The sequence below is a fragment of the Oncorhynchus kisutch genome, linkage group LG5 (genome assembly GCF_002021735.2).
Source record: "Oncorhynchus kisutch isolate 150728-3 linkage group LG5, Okis_V2, whole genome shotgun sequence".
Lineage (NCBI taxonomy): Eukaryota > Metazoa > Chordata > Actinopteri > Salmoniformes > Salmonidae > Oncorhynchus > Oncorhynchus kisutch.
This window is the reverse complement of record NC_034178.2, coordinates 45,988,074-46,009,426: the sequence shown is the minus strand read 5'-3', so window position 1 is coordinate 46,009,426 and position 21,353 is coordinate 45,988,074. Positions and strand designations below refer to the sequence as shown.

General features: G+C 42.8%; 1 protein-coding gene across 3 annotated transcripts in view; it reads right to left on the bottom strand.

Moving 5' to 3' along the window:
• LOC109891121 (AMP deaminase 2-like) overlaps positions 1 to 21,353 on the bottom strand; it is a 56,763-nt gene that overhangs the window by 30,835 nt on the left and 4,575 nt on the right. For 2 of the 3 annotated variants that reach the window (XM_031825183.1, XM_031825185.1), the window contains exon 1: positions 10,731 to 10,903. The exons of the other annotated variant lie outside the window; for it this stretch is intronic. In XM_031825183.1, coding sequence (XP_031681043.1) covers positions 10,731 to 10,824 — 94 coding nt within the window. In that variant the 5' untranslated portion in view covers positions 10,825 to 10,903. Of the gene's footprint in view, positions 1 to 10,730; positions 10,904 to 21,353 lie in introns of those variants that run through there. 3 annotated transcript variants of the gene reach the window in all.

Genomic DNA, 21,353 nt, shown 5'->3' with positions numbered 1-21,353 from the left:
CAGGAGAGTAATGGCAGAATCTGCGAAAGCCAGCAGGAGCAGGAGGAGAATATTTCGTCAGGTTCTCTGGCGCCCTCAAGGCATTTGTCTTATTTCATCAAACCATAAACTTAAAGCATCAGACAAGCTCAATGCATATAGTTTATTTTATTAAAACACATAGGGTGTGTCTATACGGGAAAATACACAAAAAATGTTGACCAATCAATTGGTCGAAAGAACAGACGACTTTCTGCCGAACAAGATGTTTTTTTTTTTGTCGGGGACAGCCCTCGTAAATATACACATTCACACTGAGCCCTGTCTGATATATGACCCTGACTACAGCTGCCCTGGGCTTGCAGGAATGTTCAGTTTATTCAGTGAGCCGAGTGAGGATCACTAAACTGTGATATCCCACCCCTGTGTGAGTCAGTGCACAAAAGTGAGTGAATGGGTGGGTAACTGAGCGAGTGAGCGATTGAGTCAGGGGGGGATATTTTTGGTGGCATATCAGCCCAATACCAGCTGACAGAGATATACCAGCACTCATATCAATGGGATTAACTGGAACCTCGTTAGGAGCGGTGGCCACAGCCCAGCCCCTAGGCCCGAGGCGAGCAGCATGCTTAACTGTACCACAACCATGAAATACAACCCATCATAAACACAGACCGTCAGCCTGCAAACCACCCCATTGGGTAGAGAGGGACCAATGGCCATCCAGTGGGGTGTGGATTAGGTGCAGTAGTTGACTCAGACTGTATGGAAGGGGTGGAAGAGGGGGCCTTGCCGGGCTATCTGGTTACCCCCGGCAACATTTCCACCTGCCATGATGGTAGCCCTTGGAGCTTTGTTCCTGGTTATTCCAAATCCTCTGTTACCTCTGAACTATTCTTAGAAGTAGAGAGCTCTGGAATTTTCCATCTTAACACAGAGAAGATGCAACTTTCTGCTCTGGCCCTAGTTGAAATTGATGGTCAGAGATAAGACACATTACTTTGTCAAAGACTCCCTCTAGTGGTTAAAATAGAGAGAAGCATCTGCTTGCTCAGAGTTTTTTTTTTTTTTTTTACCTTTAACTAGGCAGGCAAGTCAAAGTGGAAGAGGCAAACCAAGAGGTTCCACTTCTGTCAAAATCAGTCCACACAAGAATCAAACCAAGTGGGGATTTGGCCAACTATTTCCTTTGTTGTCAATTTGCTAAGTGAGAATTATTTGATGGAATAGAAGTTATGTAATCTTTAGTTTGTTACGAATGTATTGATATGTATGTATTGAATGCATCTCGGCAACTTTGAGAAAAACTATTTTAAATTGGAGTTTTGTGTCTGTTGTTCACTTGCGTATCTGCCCTCTCATTGGCTAGAATGTTCACACCTGATCTTGCCTCCTTCCATCTGCCTTTCCACCTTTTGTGTTTGATGCCATTCCATTCGCTCCGACATGACGCTAGGCATTCAGGCCAAAGAGTTCAATCTTTGTTTCATTAGACGGGAGAATCTTGTTCCCTTTAGGGGCCTTTTGGCAAACTCCAAGCAGGCTGTCATGTGCCTTTTACTGAGGAGTGGTTTCCGTCTGGCCACTACCATAAAGGCCTGATTGGTGGAGTGCTGCAGAGATGGTTGTTCTTCTGGAAGTTTCTCCCATTTCCACAAAGGAACTCTGGAGCTCTGTCGGATTCTTGGTCACTTCCCTGACCTAGGCCCTTCTCCCCCGATTGCTCAGTATGGCCGGGCGGCCAGCTCTAGGAAGTCTTGGTGGTTCCAAACTTCTTCTGTTTAAGAATGATGGAGGCCACTATGTTCTTGACCTTCAATGCTGCAGAAATGTTTTGGTATCCTTCCCCATATCTGTGCCTCAACACAATCCTGTCTCTGAGCTCTACGGACAATTCCTTTGACCTCATTGCTTGGTTTTTGCTCTGACATGCACTGTCAACTGTGGGACCTTATATAGACAGGTGTGTGCCTTTCCAAATGATGTCCAATCAAATGAATATACCACAGGTGGATTCCAAGTTGTAGAAACATCAAGGATGATCAATGGAAACAGGATGCACCGGAGCTCAATTTCAATTCTCATAGCAAAGGGTCTGAATACTTATATAAATAAGGTATCTGTTTTTTATTTTTAATGCATTTTCAAAAATGTCCCAAAAACTTTTTGCTTTGTCATTATGGGGTATTGTGTGTAGATTGATGAGGAAATATTTGTATTTAATCAATTTTAGAATAAGGCTGTAACAAATTGTGGGAAAAGCGAAGGGGTCTGAATACTTTCCGAATGCACTCAGGGAAGTTGATGTTTTTTCCACCGTTCAGATATGTGTAATTGAAGTTGTTAGGTTTATGTTCCATCTGACATCCTGATATTACCAGGCTCTGACCACTAGATAGGGACAGTTCAACCAAATCACAAAATAACATATTGGTTTCCTTACCCTGTAAGCAGTTTATGGACAAGGTATGACAGAAATCCATGCTTTGGTTTTATTGTCCAGTTTCAAAATGTTTTTTTTTTTTGCATTTGTGGCACAAATCCAAGGCAAGTCAATGGTACTGATATTAGCATTTTCACAATTCATGTCCAAATCATTGTAAAGTACACTATATACAGTGGGGTCAAAAAAGTATTTAGTCAGCCACCAATTGTGCAAGTTCTCCCACTTAAAAAGATGAGGCCTGTAATTTTCATCATAGGTACACTTCAACTATGACAGACAAAATGAGAACAAAAATCCAGAAAATCACATCGTAGGATTTTTTATGAATTTATTTGCAAATTATGGTGGAAAATAAGTATTTGGTCACCTACAAACAAGCAAGATTTCTGGCTCACAAACCTGTAATTTCTTCTTTAAGAGGCTCCTCTGTCCTCCACTCGTTGCCTGTATTAATGGCACCTGTTTGAACTTGTTATCAGTATAAAAGACACCTGTCCACAACCTCAAACAGTCACACTCCAAACTCCACTATGGCCGAGACCAAAGAGCTGTCAAAGGACACCAGAAACAAAATTGTAGACCTGCACCAGGTGGGGAAGACTGCATCTGCAATAGGTAAGCAGCTTGGTTTGAAGAAATCAACTATGGGAGCAATTATTAGGAAATGGAAGACATACAAGACCACTGATAATCTCCCTCAATCTAGGGCTCCATGCAAGATCTCACCCGTGGGGTCAAAATGATCACAAGAACGGTGAGCAAAAATCCCAGAACCACACGGGGGGGGGGGGGGGGGTCTAGTGAATGACCTGCAGAGAGCTGGGACCAAAGTAACAAAGCCTACCATCAGTAACACACTACGCCACCAGGGACTCAAATCCTGCAGTGCCAGACGTGTCCCCCTGCTTAAGCCAGTACATGTCCAGGCCTGTCTGTAGTTTGCTAGAGAGCATTTGGATGATCCAGAAGAAGATTGGGAGAATGTCATATTGTCAGATGAAACCAAAATATAACTTTTTGGTAAAAACTCAACTCGTCATGTTCGGAGGACAAAGAATGCTGAGTTGCATCCAAAGAACACCATACCTACTGTGAAGCATGGGGGTGGAAACATCATGCTTTGGGGCTGTTTTTCTGCAAAGGGACCAGGACGACTGATCCGTGTAAAGGAAGGAAAGAATGGGGAGATTGAGTGAAAACCTCCTTCCATCAGCAAGGGCATTGAAGATTAAACGTGGCTGGGTCTTTCAGCATGACAATGATCCCAAACACACCGCCCGGGCAACGAAGGAGTGGCTTCGTAAGAAGCATTTTCAAGGTCCTGGAGTGGCCTAGCCAGTCTCCAGATCTCAACCCCATAGAAAATCTTTGGAGGGAGTTGAAAGTCCGTGTTGCCCAGCAACAGCCCCAAAACATCACTGCTCTAGAGGAGATCTGCATGGAGGAATGGGCCAAAATACCAGCAACAGTGTGTGAAAACCTTGTGAAGACTTACAGAAAACGTTTGACCTCTGTCATTGCCAACAAAGGGTATATAACAAAGTATTGAGATAAACATTTGTTATTGACCAAATACTTATTTTACACCATAATTTGCAAATAAATTCATAAAAAATCCTACAATGTGATTTTCTGGATTTTTTAACATTTATTTTGTCTGTCATAGTTGAAGTGTACCTATGATGAAAATTACAGGCCTCTCTCATCTTTTTAAGTGGGAGAACTTGCACAATTGGTGGCTGACTAAATACTTTTTTGCCCCACTGTATCTCTGAAACTCACTTAGATAATCGCTTTGATGACACGGTGGTAGCAATATATGGTTATAATATCTACGGAAGAGACATTGCGGTTTATACTTAGAGTCATATTCCTGTAAAGCTTAGAGAGGATCTCGTGTCAAATGCTGTTGAAGTTAGAGGTCGACCAATTCTGATTTTTCAACACCGATACCGATTATTGGAGAACCAAAAAAGCCGATACCGATTAATCGGCTGATTTTTTACACTGACAATGACAATTACAACAATACTGAATTAACACTTATTTTAACTTAATATAATACACCAATAAAATCAATTTAGCCTCAAATAAAAAATGAAACTTGTTCAATTTGGTTTAAATAATGCAAAAACAATGTGTTGGAGAAGAAAGTAAAAGTGCAATATGTGCTATGTAAGAAAGCTAACGTTTCAGTTCCTTGCTCAGAACATGAGAACATATGAAAGCTGGTGGTTCCTTTTAAAATGAGTCTTCAATATTCCCAGGTAAGAATTTTTAGGTTGTAGTTATTATAGGAATTATAGGACTATTTCCCTCTATACCATTTGTATTTCATTAACCTTTGACTATTGGATGTTCTTATAGACACTTTAGTATTGCCAGTGTAACAGTATAGCTTCCGTCCCTCTCCTCTCCCCTACCTGGGCTCGAACCAGCAACACAACGACAACAGCCACCATCGAAGCAGCGTTACCCATGCAGAGCAAGGGGAACAACTACTAGAAGGCTCAGAGCGAGTGACGTTTGAAACGCTATTAGCGCACTCTAACTAGCCAGCCATTTCACTTCGGTTACACCAGCCTCATCTCGGGAGTTGATAGGCTTGAAGTCATAAACAGCGTGACGCACAACGAAGAGCTGCTGGCAAAACGCACGAAAGTGCTGTTTGAATGAATGTTTATGCGCTTGCTTCTGCCTACCACCGCTCAGTCACATACTTAGATACTTGTGTGCTCAGTCAGATTATATGCAACGCAGGACACGCTAGATAATATCTAGTAATATCATCAACCATGTGTAGTTAACTAGTGATTATGATCGATTGTTTTTTATAAGATAAATGTAATGCTAGCTAGCAACTTACCTTGGCTTACAGCATTCGCGTAAAAGGCAGTCTCTCTGTGGAGTGCAACGAGAGAGAGGCTGGTCGTTATTGCGTTGGACTAGTTAACTGTAAGGTTGCAAGATTGGATCCCCGAGCTGACAACTTGAAAATCTGTCGTTCTGCCCCTGAACGAGGCAGTTAACCCACCGTTCCTAGGCCGTCATTGAAAATAAGAATGTGTTCTTAGCTGACTTGCCTAGTTAAATAAAGGTATAAATAAATATATATATATATATATATATATATATATATATATATATATATATATATATATATATATATATATATATATATATATATATATATACATACATACATACATACACATATATATATACATATATACATACACATACATATATACATACATACACATACATAAAAATATATTTTTTTAAATCGCCAAATCGGCGCACAAAATTACCGATTTCTGATTGTTATGAAAACTTGAAATCGGACCTAATTAAAATCGGCCATTCCGATTAATCGGTCGACCTCTAGTTGAAGTAACATGGCTACAGGTTCACCTGCCTCATTTAAAGCCTATTCTTGTGGGAAGTTGCTACAGACCACCAAGTGCTTACAGTCAGTATCTGGATAACGTGTGTGAAATCCTTGATAATGTATGTGATATCAACAGAGTTATACCTTCTGGATGACCTAAATATTGACTGGCTTCATCAAGCTGTCCACTCAATAAAAAGCTTCAAACTGTTATCAGTGCCTGCAAACTGGTTCAGGTTATCAGTCAACCTACCTGGGTATTTACAAACAGAACAGGATCCATATCATCCACTTGTATTAACCATAACCATACGAATGCTGCAGAAATCGAATCCAAAACAATATCCACACCGACTGGATAGCCATATCTAAGAAAACCAAAGTTCCAAAGACTGGTCCTAAAATAGTGTATAAGGGATCATACAAGAGGTTTTGCAATGATACGTATGTTAAAGATGTGACAAATATTTGTTGGTCCGATGTGTGTAATGAGGAACATCCTGCCGCTGCATTTATGAAATTGCTTCTTCCGGATACTGACAGGCAGCGCCCATAAAGAAACTGAATGTTAAAACGACCAAATCCCCATAGATAGATGATGAATGACAACCTGGATGGTAAATTACTGAGGTTGGTAGAGGAATACATGTTGACTTCTATTAGCCACATCTTCAATCTAAGCCTAAAAGACAGTGTGCCCTCAGGCCTAGAGGGAAGCAAAGGTAATTCCGCTGCCCAAAAATAGCAGAGCACCCTTTAATGGTGCTATGGATTAACATCCTCTTCTTTAATGGAAGCTTCTCTAATACAAATTTGGTTGAGTGTGATGTACCGCAGGGCAGCCAGCTTGGACCATTATTGTTTTCTGTGTTTACTAATAACCTTCCAATGACCTTGAATAAAGCCTGTGTGTCCATGTACGCTGACGACTCAACAGTATACACGCTGGCTCCTTACAGTAAAATAAATAACTGACACCCTTAATATTGCACTCCAGTGATTTTTAGAATGGGTAACTAGCAATAGGCCGGTTGCTAAATATATCAAAAAGAAAAGCATAATTTTCAATAATGTGCCTATTGAGCAAGTTGAAGAGACTAAATTGCTGGGTGTCACCCTAGATAGCCTGCTATCATGGTCAAAACATATAGACTCAATGGTTACTAAAATGGGAAGAGGTCTGTCATGATAAGGCGTTGCTGTACTTTCTTGATATCTCAGTCAACCAGACAGGTCTTACAGGTCCTAGTTTTGTTGCACCTGGAACACTGTCCAGTTGTGTGGTCAAGTCAGGTGCAGCAAAGGAGGACATAAGCAAATTGCAGTTGGTCCAAAACAGAGCAGCTCGTATTGAGCTTTGATGTACACAAAGGAGCGAATGTCAATGACATGCATGTCAATCTCTCCTGGTTCAAAGTTGAGGAGAGATTGAGTGCATCACTGTTGGTCTTTGTGCAAGGTGTTGAAGGTACCGAACTGACTGTTCAAGCAGTTGGCACACAGTTCAGACACTCATCTGTATCACACAAGACATGCAACCAGAGGTCTCTTCACAGTCCCCAGGTCCAGAACAGAGGATGGGAAACACACAGTATTACATGGAACTGTCTGCCACCCCAGGTAACTCAGCTAGCAATAAAATCATGTAAAAATAAAAGAACACCTTACAGCATGACTGGTACAGCGAAGAGACAGACATTTTTATACATTTTGTATTGTATTATGTATGTGATACGTGATTGGGATACAACTGTTCTATTTGGTTGTCTCGCCTGGCTATCATAATATGAATGCACTAGCTGTGGGTCGCTCTGGATAGGAACTTCTGCTGAATGGCTAAATTGTAATGTAAATGTTGTGCTATGTATGTATATTTATATTATGTATTTATTTGTTGTGTTGTTTCCTGTTTGGAGCCCAGTAAGTGTAGCCACTGCCTCGGCAGCAGCTAATTGGGGATCCTAACAAAATACTAACTAAAGGGCCCCTCGGCCTCCAGCTAGAAATACAAGGTTTGCAGAAGTCCATGAAAAAGGAACCACTCTCAATGGTCTCTTCCTCTCCCAATGTGACTGGACATATTTGTATTTTGAGTGAACGCATCGCAGTAGAGTCAAACCAACCCCTGTGTGACACAGCATCGCTTGTATAAACAGCCAGAGGGGCCATTGTCATGGTGAGGGCTGTGATGATAGGAGATAAAGGGCCCCTATCACTGTGCCCTGTCCAAGCTCACTGGGGGAGATATGGAGGGGCTGGAAGACGTGCTGTCCCACTCCCAGCCAGGCTGTCCTCTGATAAACCATCCTGGCCACACAGAGAAAGGTGTAGGGAGATCAGGGGCCCCCAGCCCGGAAGGCACCATCATTTTATCTTAATAGCCGCACCATGCCGACTCCGCTACAATATTTGAAGGATCATACAAAACTTTTTGGGAAACTTAAAGCAAATAATGTTGATAAAGAATCTGCTTAGCTACTTCAGGCTCTCGTGATTGATTCAGTCTATTATTTTGGAAAGTTGCTCTAGATCACCAAGTGCTAACAGTCAGTATCTGGATAATGTGTGTAGAATCCTTGATAATGTATGTGATATCAACAGAGAGGTATACTTTCTGGGTGACCTAAATATTGACTGGCTTCATTCATCAAGCTGTCTGCTCAATAAAAAGTATTAACCATATCCATACGAATGCTGCAGAAATCTGTTCTAAAACAGTATCCACACCCACTAGATAGCCATATCTAAGAAAACCAAAGTTCCAAAGACTGGTCCTAAAATAGTGTATAAGGGATCATACAAGAGGTTTTGCAATGATACGTATGTCAAAGATGTGACAAATATTTGTTGGTCCGATGTGTGTAATGAGGAACATCCTGCCGCTGCATTTATGAAATTGCTTCTTCCGGATACTGACAGGCAGCGCCCATAAAGAAACTGAATGTTAAAACGACTAAATCCCCATAGATAGATGATGAATGACAACCTGGATGGTAAATTACTGAGGTTGGTAGAGGAATACATGTCGACTTCTATTAGCCACATCTTCAATCTAAGCCTAAAAGACAGTGTGCCCTCAGGCCTTGAGGGAAGCAAAGGTAATTCCGCTGCCCAAAAATAGCAGAGCACCCTTTAATGGTGCTATGGATTAACATCCTCTTCTTTAATGGAAGCTTCTCGAATACAAATTTGGTTGAGTGTGATGTACCGCAGGGCAGCCAGCTTGGACCATTATTGTTTTCTGTGTTTACTAATAACCTTCCAATGACCTTGAATAAAGCCTGTGTGTCCATGTACGCTGACGACTCAACAGTATACACGCCGGCTCCTACAGTAAAATAAATAGCTGACACCCTTAACATTGCACTCCAGTGATTTTTAGAATGGGTAACTAGCAATAGGCTGGTGCTAAATATCACAAAAAGAAAAGCATAATTTTCAATAATGTGCCTATTGAGCAAGTTGAAGAGACTAAATTGCTGGGTGTCACCCTAGATAGCCTGCTATCATGGTCAAAACATATAGACTCAATGGTTACTAAAATGGGAAGAGGTCTGTCCATGATAAGGCGTTGCTGTACTTTCTTGATATCTCAGTCAACCAGACAGGTCCTACAGGTCCTAGTTTTGTTGCACCTGGAACACTGTCCAGTTGTGTGGTCAAGTCAGCTGCAGCAAAGGAGGACATAAGCAAATTGCAGTTGGTCCAAAACAGAGCAGCTCGTATTGAGCTTTGATGTACACAAAGGAGCGAATGTCAATGACATGCATGTCAATCTCTCCTGGTTCAAAGTTGAGGAGAGATTGAGTGCATCACTGTTGGTCTTTGTGCAAGGTGTTGAAGGTACCGAACTGACTGTTCAAGCAGTTGGCACACAGTTCGGACACTCATCGGTATCACACAAGACATGCAACCAGAGGTCTCTTCACAGTCCCCAGGTCCAGAACAGAGGATGGGAATACAACATTTTGTATTGTATTTTGCATTGTATTATGTATGTGATATGACTGCTATTTGGTTGTCTCGCCTATTCTCGCCTGAATGCACTAGCTGTGGGTCGCTCTGGATAGGAACTTCTGCTGAATGGCTAAATTGAAATGTAAATGTAGTGCTATGTATGTATATTTATATTAGGTATTTGTTGTGTTGTTTCCTGTTTGGACTCCATGGTGAGGGCTGTGATGATAGGAGATAAAGGGCCCCTATGACTGTGCCCTGTCCAAGCTCACTGGAGGAGATATGGAGGGGATGGAAGAGTTGTGTCATACACATGGACACTATGAGTACGTTCTTGAATTTAAAAAAAAAGGACTGTGTGCAAGGAGGGCCTTTAGGTTTAAACACTGCTTTGAACTTCTCTCCTACACTAGAATCAAGCATCATCAGCAGGCCAACCAAGTCACTACACTGAGTTGCTACAGTGGGTATTACTGGGAGATTCAGTACCTTAATGCTAAAGCAATGATAAAAACATCACACTTTTAATCAATCTGTATGGCGATTCCATCTGCTGCTGTTGGTGAATAACAACCTTGATTAGGCTATTAGAAACAATCAGGCAAGCCACATTCCATGATTACGCATGTATTTTTTCAAATAAATACAGAAGGAAAACCCCTTTTTACAGTACTTTGCACTACATCCTCTTCACAGTCAGTGTAATATAGTACAAGTCAAAGTGCTTGCAAAACTCTCATTAGAACATAGGCCTAAGAACAAACTCATCCCCAAAAAATGGAGTATCAGAGAAAGAACATTAAGATATCCACTTTTGTTTCCTTTAACATTGAGTGTCTTCACACTACTACACTAGCAAATGTGTCAATTCGACTCCAGATGTGCCCCCCCCCTTTAACCCCAGCATTCCTTTACTCCGCTCTCTGGGAACCCCTAAACCCACACCTCTCCACTCACCAGGGCTGGTGGTACTCTGCAGACTCGCTCTCTTGTGCAGTGGGGATTTGGGCTTGGGCTTCCCTTGGCCCTCGTTGGATGAGGAGGATGACATCTTGCTGCCTGTGCTCCTGTGACAGTCGGAGCAGAGTGAGACAGAGCTGCAGAACAGCCGGCAGGGAGGAGCAGCTGTGACACTAGCACTAACACTAGGGGGACTTTTATGCAGCTGGATGGCAGGGCCCATCCCGGGCCTGTGGAAGTCCCTCTGCAGGGCTGGTTCCTCCCCCTGCCTAGCCCCAACCCCAGCAGCATGTCAGCAGTCAGGCAGCACAGGGGCGGGACACAACGCAGCCCAAGGTTTCCCCCTGCCCCACTGGGCCCCATCCTACTCAGTTGCCCCAGCAACCATGGAACAAGCTGACGAGAGCCAATGCGGAGAAAGACAGCGGAGGAGGAGGGCATTGCAGTTTAGAGTCTTCAGTGCAGTCAGTGTGACAGGCAGTAGGCCCTGAGAGGGAGACACGACTACACCACAGCAGACATGGTACAGCACAGCACAGCACAGCACAGCAGCACCAACAAGAGCACCAGAAAGTTTTTCTTGTCTTCTAAAAAAAAAAAAGTATGACAAATATCATTGATCGGTTGTTAAATAATACCACAAAAAAATGGATGACACAGCTGGAAGCCAAATGAGAGAATTTAAGGTGGTGTGGGAGAATCCAACACAGAGTGCTTTATAAGCAGACTAGTAGGCTCACAGGCTCCTTTCCTGGAAGATCTCTCTGGGGAGAGAAGGCAGGCATACCAGCCAGGGCAGAGGGGTGGATGAAATTCTGCATGCCTGATATTATGGATTATAAATACCCTGTGATGACGCAGAAAAAGCTAGATACCTTTCCTGGCAGGCAGGCCAACTCAGCACTCCATGACATGCTCCAAACTTCCTGCCATGTCAATACACTGTCATCTAGAGCCAAATCACCCTACTGCCCTGCAAGAAACTGAGCCATACAAGTAATGAGAGAAGTGTAAACTCATTCCAGTGCCAGAGAAAAAAATGATAATTATGAATTGTTCTCATGTCATGTGGTATACAGAGAATGTTGACAGCATGTCAACATCCAGAAAATCATGTCAACACTAAGCAATGTTATTAGCAACAAGACTGAGGTGTCACTATAGACACCCTGGTTTGAATCCAGGCTGTATCACAACCGGTCGTGGTTGGGAGTCCCATAGGGCGGCGCACAATTGGCCCAGCGTCTTTTTGCCCGGTGTAGGCCGTCATTGTAAATAAGAATTTGTTCTTAACTGACTTGCCTAGTTAAATAAAAATATGTTTTAACAAGACAGGAATTCACACAGATAAAATCAACAGTTTCTCTCTCTCAGTCCATACAAGAACATCCTTTACAAGGTAGGTTATCAAGACTAGAGGTCGACTAAATATGATTTTTCAATGCCGGTACCGATTTTTTTGGAGGACCAAAAAAAATCCAATACCGATTAATTGGCCAATTTTTATATCCAGCTGAAGTCGGAAGTTTACATACACTTAGGTTGCAGTCATTAAAACTCTCTCTATATATATATATATATATAAATAATCAGTATGGCGACTAAGTCAGGGAAAGATAGATCTAAGTCTAGATTTACAGACAATTACACACAATTTTAGAAGAAATTGATCGAGGACGATTAATTTAGCGATTCTCAAATGGAGGAATATTTTTTGAACGGAGAGGACATCGTTTTGGACTGGTAAGTTCTTCTCATGCTAATGCTGTTTGAAATTAATAATATAAAATATTATTTGTGAAATGAAATAGCCTATTTGAGGCTGTTGAGGGGAGGGCAGGCCCACAACAATGGCCAAAGTGAAATGGAGACAGTAGATACAGCTGGTCTGTTGTAATATAATAAAGACAGTAGATCTAGCTGGTCTGTCATAATATTATGTTCCCTGTCCTCTATATATATATATCTCTGTTTATTTTACCTGTTGATACAGGGCTCATATGTGAAAATATTCTAACTGAACATTTTCTTTCACAGTGACACTGACTCCGAATGGGAGCCCCCAGTGCCAAGGTGGCCATCCCCCACTGAAGCTGGTTCATCCAGCTCCTGCCACAAGTGGTGTTCATTTGCCCAAATGTATTTCTGCAGGCATGGATGTGCTATGGCACCTGGCATCAGCAGCACAATATTGTGTAGAGGACCCAGGGTCTTCCAAATATTGAAAGTGTTATTTTGTAAATGTATATATTTTTTCATGTTTTTTCTCCATTTTTGGGGTGTGTGTGTTAGAATACCATTTTGGTATTTTGTATATAGTTATTCCATTTAAAATGTATAACTTCACCAATTTGGCCACTTGTGTACATTTGGGCTTGTGTGGGACACACACATTTTGGAAGTTATCATTCTGAAACGTTGCACAAGTACTGTTGCCCTCTTATGTTTTTCACTGAAATTGTCCCCATCGTCCTATCTGAATGTTTGTTTTATCTTGTTCATTTTAAAGATACTACAATAAAAAGAAAAAAAACATATGTTTTTTCATTGTATTATCTAAACCAGATATATTGGTGTTACATTCTCCTACATTCAATTCACATTTACACAAACTTCAGAGTGTTTTCTTGCAAATGGTACCAAGAATATGCATATCCTTGGTTCTGTGCCTGAGTTACAGGCAGTTAGATTTGGGTATGTCTTCAGGCGGAAATTGAAAAAAGTAGGGGGGTAGCTCTAAGAGGTTTTAACAAACTATAGCATTGGCAAGTTGGTGAGGACATCTACTTTGTGCATGACAAGTAATTTTTCAACAATTGTTTACAGATTATTCCATTTATAATTCACTGTATCACAATTCCAGTGGGTTAGACGTTTACATACACTAAGTTGGCTTTAAACAGCTTGAATAATTCCAGAAAATGTCATGGCTTTAGAAGCTTCTGATAGGCGAATTGACATAATTTGAGTCAACTGGAACTGTACCTGTGGATGTATTTCAAGGCCTACCTTCAAACTCAGTTCCTCTTTGCTTGACATCATGGGAAAATCTAAAGAAATCAGCCAAGACCTCAGAAAACAAATTGTAGACCTCCACAAGTCTTGTTCATCCTTGGGAGCAATTTCCAAACGCCTGAAGGTACCACATTCATCTGTACAAACAATAGTACGCAAGTATAAACACCATGGGACCACGCAGACGTCATACCGCTCAGGAAGGAGACACATTCTGTCTCCTACAGATGAACGTACTTTGGTTCGAGATGTGCAAATCAATCCCAGAACAGCAGCAAAGGACCTTGTGAAGATGCTGGAGGAAGTACAAAAGTATCTATATCCACAGTAAAACAAGACCTATATCGACATAACTTGAATGGCCGCTCAGCAAGGAAGAAGCCACTGTTCCAAAACCACCATAAAAAAGCCAGACTAAGGTTTGCAACTGCACATGGGGACAAAGGTCGTACTTTTTGGAGAAATGTCCTCTGGTCTGATGAAACAAAAATAGAACTGTTTGGCCATAATGACCAAAAAAAAGGGGGTGGCTTGCAAGCCAAAGAACACCATCCCAACCGTGAAGCACAGGGGTAGCAGCATCCAGTTGTGGGGGTGCTTTGCTGCAGGAGGGACTGGTGCACTTCACAAAATAGATGGCATCATGATGTAGGAAAATTAGGTGGATATATTGAAGCAACATCAAGACATCAGTCAGGAAGTTCAAGCTTGGTCGCAAATGGGTCTTCCAAATGGACAATGACCCCAAGCATACTTCCAAAGTTGTGGAAAAATGGCTTAAGGGCAATAAAGTCAAGGTATTGGAGTGGCGATCACAAAGCTCTGACCTCAATCCTATAGAAGATTTCTGAGCAGAACTGAAAAACCGTGTGCGAGCAAGGAGGCCTACAAACCTGAATCAGTTACACCAGCTCTGTCAGGAGGAATGGGCCAAAATTCACCCAACTTATTGTGGGAAGCTTGTGGAAGGCTACCCGAAATGTTTGACCCAATTTAAAGGCAATGCTACCAAATACCAATTGAGTGTATGTAAACGTCTGACCCACTGGGAATGTGATGAAAGTGATTTATTTCAGCTTTTATTTCTATCTACTATTATTTCACATTTTCTAAATAAAGAGGGGATCCTAACTGACCTAAGACAGGGAATTTGTACTAGGATTAAATGTCAGGAATTGTGAAAAACTGAGTTTAAATGCATTTGGCTAAGGTATGTATACTTCCGACTTCAATTGTATATATTTGTAATAAATGACAAATAAAACAATATTGAATGAACAATGAACACTTATTTTAACTTAATAAAATACATTAATAAAATCAATGGACCCAAATAAATAATGAAACATGATCAATTTGGTTTAAATAATGCAAAAACAGTGTTGGAGGCGAAAGTAAAAGTGCAATATGTGCCATGTAAAAAAGCTCATGTTTAACTTCCTTCCTCAGAACATGAGAACATATGAAAGCCGGTGGTTCAATATTCCTGGTTCTTCAATATTCCCAGTTAAGAAGTTAAGAAGTCTTAGGTTGTAGTAATTATAGGACTATTTCTCTCTATACCACTTGTATTTCATATACCTTTGACTATTGGATGTTCTTACAGGCACTTTGCATCCCAGCATTACTAAGAGCTGCTGTTTGAATGAACGCTTACAAGGCTGCTGATGCCTACCACCGTTCAGTCAGACTGCTCGATCAAATATCAAATCATAGACTTAATAATAACATAATAACACACAGAAATACGAGCCTTAGGTTATTAATATGGTCAAATCCGGAAACTATCATTTCGAAAACAAAACGTTTATTCTTTCAGTGAAATACGGAACCGTTCCGTATTTTATTGAACGGGTTGCAACTGGAGGTCGACCGATTATTCGGAATGGCAGACTAATTAGGGACGATTTCAAGTTTTCATAACAATCGGTAATCGGCATTTTTGGACACCGATCATGGCCGATTACATTGCACTCCACGAGGAGACTGCGTGGCAGGCTGACTACCTGTTATGCCAGTGCAGCAAGGAGCCAAGGTAAGGTGCAAGCTAGCATTAAACGTATCTTATAAAAAAACAATCAAACATAATCACTAGTTAACTACATATGTTTGATGATATTACTATTTATCTAGCTTGTCCTGCGTTGCATATAAATCGATGCGGTGCCTGTTAATTTATCATTGAATCATAGCATACTTCGCCAAATGGGTGATTTAACAAGCGCATTCGTGAAAAAAAGCACTGTCGTTGCACCAAAGCGTACCTAACCATAAACATCAATGCCTTTCTTAAAATCAATACACAGAAGTATATTTTTTTAAACCTGCATATTTAGTTAAAAGAAATCCAGGTTGGCAGGCAATATTAAACTAGGGAAATTGTGTCACTTCTCTTGCGTTCATTGCACGCAGAGTCAGGGTATATGCAACAGTTTGGGCCGCCTGGCTCGTTGCAAACTAATTTGCCAGAATGTTACATAATTATGACATAACACTGAAGGTTGTGCAATGTAACATGAATATTTAGACTTATGGATGCCACCCGTTAGATAAAATACGGAACCGTTCCAGATTTCACTGAAAGAATAAATGTTTTGTTTTCGAAATGATAGTTTCCGGATTTGAGCATATTAATGACCTAAGGCTCGTATTTCTGTGTGTTATTATGTTATAATTAAGTCTATGGTTTGATATTTGATAGAGCAGTCTGACTGAGCGGTGGTAGGCAGCAGCAGGCTCGTAAGCATTAATTCAAACAGCACATTTGTGCGTTTGCCAGCAGCTCTTCGCTGTGCTTCAAGCATTGAGCTGTTCATGACTTCAAGCCTATCGACTCCCGAGATTAGGCTGGTGTAACCGATGTGAAATGGCTAGCTAGCTGGGTGCGTGCTAATAGCGTTTCAATCGGTGACGGCACTCGCTCTGAGACCTTGAAGCAGTTGTTCCCCTAGCTCTGCAAGGGCCGCGGCTTTTGTGGCGCAATGGGTAACGATGCTTCGAGGGTGGCTGTTATCGATGTGTTCCTGGTTCGAGCCCAAGTAGGGGCGAGGAGAGGGACGGAAGCTATACTGTTACACTGGCAATACTAAAGTGCCTATAAGAACATCCAATAGCAAAAGGTATATGAAATACAAATGGTAGAGAGAGAAATAGTCCTATAATTCCTATAATAACTACAACCTAAAACTTCTTACCTGGGAATATTGAAGACTCATGTTAAAAGGAACCACCAGCTTTCATATGTTCTCATGTTCTGAGCAAGGAACTTAAACGTTAGCTTTTTTACATGGCACATATTGCACTTCTGCTTTCTTCTCCAACACTTTGTTTTTGCATTATTTAAACCAAATTGAACAAGTTTCATTTTTTATTTGAGGCTAAATTGATTTTATTGATATATTATATTAAAATTAAAATAAAAAACGGTTCATTCGGTATTATTGTAATTGTCATTATTACAACAACAAAAATATTAAATACATTTTTTGATCGAAATATTTTTTTATAATATAATATATTTTTTTATATTATATAAAACAAATTGTGTATATATATTTAAATTGTCAGATTAATCGGTATCGGATTTTTTTGGTCCTCCAATAAATCGGTATCTGTCATGACTTCCGCCGAAGTCGGTCCCTCTCCTTGTTCGGGCGGCGTTCATCGTCACCGGCCTTCTAGCCATCGCCGATCCCCTTTTCATTTTCCATTTGTTTTGTCTTTGTTTTACACACCTGTTTCAATTCCCCAATTACATGTTTATTATTTAACCCTCTGTTTTCCCCATGGTTTTTGTGCATGATTGTTTTATGTATGTTCAGTCCGTTATTGCGGTCTCGGTATTATGACATGTTATTGGAATATTTGAGTAAAGTTACTTGTGTTCTCTGCTGTCCGGCGCCTGACTCCTCTGCACCAGCTACACCCAGACCATTACAGAACCACGCACCTCAAAAATGGAGTCAGCAGGAGCAGACAACCCCCCTTTGGCGGTCGAGGAGCGCGTCCAGCAGCATGCGACCATGTTGCAACATCTCGGCACCGCCATGGATCGCGTGCTGCAGACGATGGACCGATGGGAGAGAGGATGAGTTCTTCCAGCGCCTCCACCGGCACCACTACAACAAGCACCACTGTTCACCCCTCTTCACCCGGTCCCAGTGGGATTCGGCTCGCGCTCCCGAGGGAGTATGATGGGACGGCTGCCAGGGGTTCCTGCTCCAGCTGGAACACTACCTGGCGACCGTCCACCCGGCTCCTTCGGGGACGTGAGATCGTGTCGCCCTCATCTCGTGTCTCTCAGGGAAAGCCCTGGAGTGGGCCAATGCCGTATGGGGGGAAGCAGAGTTCATCCGCCGCTTTTGGGCAATTTCGACCACCTGTCTGAGGGTAGATCGGCGGGTGAACGTCTGTTCCACCTGACGCAGAGGATGAGGAGCGCACAGGAGTTCACCTTGGACTCCTGGACCCTGGCCGCCAGCGCGGGATGGAACGACAGGGCCCTGATCGATCACTACCGGTGCAGTCTGCGCGAGGACATACATCGGGAGTTGGACTGTTCCCTGTACCATCTGTGGCCGCAGAGGGCACACTGCTGGTCGGTGCTGGGGAGGTTCCTCTGGGAGTCGAGGCAGCAGGCAGGGCACTCTCGTGTCACCCCAGGTGAGTCGGCACCAGACTCACTCAGAGCCCCCTGTTGCTCACATGTTTTTGTTTATAAATGTTTCTATACATTTTCATGAATGTTCCCCGCATTCCCAGCATAAGGCGCTCTTGATTCAGGCGCAGCTGGGAATTTTATTGACAGAGCATTTTCCCATAGATTAAGATATGCCCTTCTCTTTGCACGCCCTAGATAATTAGCCCTGACCCTAATGGTCGACCTAAGGAGGCCACCGCTCCACTGGGCATGGAGGGCAGGAGGGTCACAAGGACAGAATTAGTATTTTACTTATTGATTCTCCTGCATTTCCCGTGGTGCTGGGCCTACCCTGGTTGGCCTGTCATGACCCCACTATTTCGTGGAAACAGAGGGCTCTCAAGGGGTGGTCATGAAAGTGCTCGGGAGGTGTTTAGGGGTACCGCATTTCCACTTCAAGGGTGGAGATGGAGAGAGCGCATTGCAGCCGTGCGTAATTGGCCGACTCCCACCACGGTAAAGGAAGTGCAGCGGTTTCTAGGGTTTGCCAACTACTACCGGAGGTTTATCCGGGGCTTTGGTCAGGTAGCGGCTCCCATTACCTCACTGCTGAAGGGGGGACCGGTGCGACTGCAGTGGTCGGCTGAGGCGGACAGGGCTTTTGGTCACCTGAGGGCTCTGCTCGGCTCCCGTGCTGGCTCATCCAGATCCCTCTTTGGCATTCATAATGGAGGTGGCCGCGTCCGAGGCTGGGATAGGGGACGTGCTCTCTAAGCGCTCGGGTACGCCACCAAAGCTCCGCCCCTGTGCTTTCTTTTTGAAGAAGCTCAGCCCGGTGGAGTGAAACTATGATGTGGGGGACCGGGAGCTGTTGGCTGTTGTCAAGGCTCTGAAGGCGTGGAGACATTGGCTTGAGGGGGCTAAACACCCTTTTCTCATCTGGACTGACCACCGCAATCTGGAGTACATCCGGGCGGTGAGGAGACTGAACCCTCGCCAGGCAAGGTGGGCCATGTTCTTTACCCGTTTTGTTTTCACCCTGTCCTACAGACCAGGTTCCCAGAACGCTAAGGCAGACGCACTGTCCCGGATGTATGACACAGAGGAGAAGTCCATAGATCACACTCCCATACATCCGGCCTCTTGCCTGGTGGCACCGGTGGAGTGGGAGCTGGACGCGGACATCGAGCGGGCGTTACGTACAGAGCCCACTCCTCCCCAGTGTCCAGCTGGGCGTCTGTACGTTCTGTCTGCTGTCCGCGACCGTTTGATCTATTGGGCCCACAAGTCACACTTCGCTGGTCGGACAGTGGCACTGTCTTAGTGGGAAGTACTGGTGGTCCACCTTGGCCAAGGACGTGAGGGTTTATGTTTCCTCCTGCTCGGTGTGTGCCCAGTGCAAGGCACCTAGGCACCTGTCCAGAGGGAAGTTACAGCCCATTCCACAACGGCCGTGGTCGCACCCATCGGTGGACTTCCTCACGGATCTGACTCCTCTGCACCAGCTACACCCAGAATATTACAGTATCGGTATCGCCGTTGAAAAATCATAATCGGTCGACCTCTAGTGGCAACCTTAAGTCTAAATATTACTGTTACATTGCACAACCTTCAATGTTATTTCATCATTATGTAAAATTCTGGCAAATTAATTATGGTCTTTGTTACGAAGAAATGGCCTTTCAACAGTTTGCAACAAGCCAGGCGGCCCAATCTGCTGCATATACCCTGACTCTGCTTCCACTGAAAGCAAAGAAGTGACACAACTTCCCTAGTTAATATTGCCTGCTTACATGACTTTCTTTTAACTACATATGCAGGTTTTAAAAAATATACTTGTGTATTGATTTGAACTGCTTAAGGATAGGGGGCAGCATTTTCACTTTTGGATAAATAGCGTGCACAATTTCAACTTCCTGCTACTCATGCCAGGAATATATTATATGCATATGATTAGTAGGTGTGGATAGAAAACACTCTTAAGTTTCTAAAACTGTTTCAATCATGTCTGTGACTAGTTAATATTGCCTGCTTACATGACTTTCTTTTAACTACATATGCAGGTTTTAAAAAATATACTTGTGTATGGATTTTAAGAAAGGCATTATTGTTAGGTACATTACTCAACGATTGTGCTTTTTTCTCAAATGCACTTTTGTTAAATCATCAAGTTGAAGTAGGGTGTGATTCGATGATAAATTAACAGGCACCGCATTGATTATATGCAACACAGAACAAGCTAGTAAACCTAGTAATATCATCAACCATGTGTAGTTAACTAGTGATTGTGAAGATTGATTGTTTAAGTTCAACGCTACCTAGCAACTTACCTTGGTTCCTTGCAGCCACAAGGTCCATTTGATGCTGCACTTGCGTAACAGGTGGTTAACCTGCCACGCAGTCTCCTCGTGGATTACAATGCTGGGTGCTGACTTCTCCCCCTCTCCCTCCCTGAAGTGTAGCTACACGGCTAGAAACAGAGGCCTACATTTTTTTCCCATGGAAGAAAATACGTCACCCAAAAGCCCCAAGTCTATGGCAGGCAACGAAGACAAATGATGCCAACACTATCTAACAGTCCTTAACCTGAGAATGTGGAGGATTGTTATTGGGAATTCCTCAGGTTCTTATTCCTTCCTCTGTGCTTTTCTTTCAAGCTCTGCTGGTCATGCTGGACAAGAACTGTTACTTGCTTTGCTCTCAGGAACAGGGCGCCATTGAAAATAGTGATTACTGGGGTAGTGGTAAGGATGGAGGTAGATCAACTGAAGTCGAAAATTCCCGGTGTGAAGCCCGCCATTTGGTGCGACTCAGACCCGGTGGCGAGCGTGGTGGAATAGAAGAGTCACCGTCTGTCCTTTTGAGTTTTGATGCTAAGTCTTTACCTGACAAAGTAATGCTAGGATATATCAGTTAACCCGTACAAGGTTTTGTGCCAAACCCACTATGGTATTTCAGGTGCCAAG